The sequence below is a fragment of the Dipodomys ordii genome, unplaced genomic scaffold (genome assembly GCF_000151885.1).
Source record: "Dipodomys ordii isolate 6190 unplaced genomic scaffold, Dord_2.0 Scaffold48, whole genome shotgun sequence".
Classification (NCBI taxonomy): Eukaryota; Metazoa; Chordata; class Mammalia; order Rodentia; family Heteromyidae; genus Dipodomys; species Dipodomys ordii.
The window spans coordinates 9,201,798-9,202,071 of record NW_012267264.1 but is presented as its reverse complement, the minus strand read 5'-3'; the positions used below and the strand labels follow the sequence as shown (position 1 = coordinate 9,202,071).

The 274-nt window shown below is 66.4% G+C and overlaps 1 protein-coding gene across 3 annotated transcripts in view; it reads left to right on the top strand.

The window, feature by feature from the left end:
• St7 (suppression of tumorigenicity 7) overlaps nt 1-274 on the top strand; it is a 205,862-nt gene continuing 205,588 nt past the window's right edge. For all 3 annotated transcript variants that reach the window (XM_013020002.1, XM_013020001.1, XM_013020000.1), the window contains exon 1: nt 1-226. In XM_013020002.1, coding sequence (XP_012875456.1) covers nt 76-226 — 151 coding nt within the window. In that variant the 5' untranslated portion in view covers nt 1-75. The remainder of the gene's footprint in view (nt 227-274) is intronic.

Sequence of the window (274 nt, the reverse complement as noted above, 5' to 3'; positions counted from 1 at the left end):
CGAGCGGCGCCTCCGGGCCGGTGAATCATCCCGGCAGACACGGGGAGCCGCGGCAGCAGAGAGCAGCGCCGGAAAATGGCTGAAGCGGCCACGGGCTTTCTGGAGCTGCTCAAGTCCTGCATAGTTTGGTCGTGGACTTATCTGTGGACCGTGTGGTTCTTCCTCGTGCTCTTCCTGGTCTACGTCCTGCGGGTGCCCTTGAAAATCAACGACAATCTGAGCACAGGTAAGGCCCGGGCCCCGCCGCGGGGCCCCGCGCCCGCCCCTCCCCCCC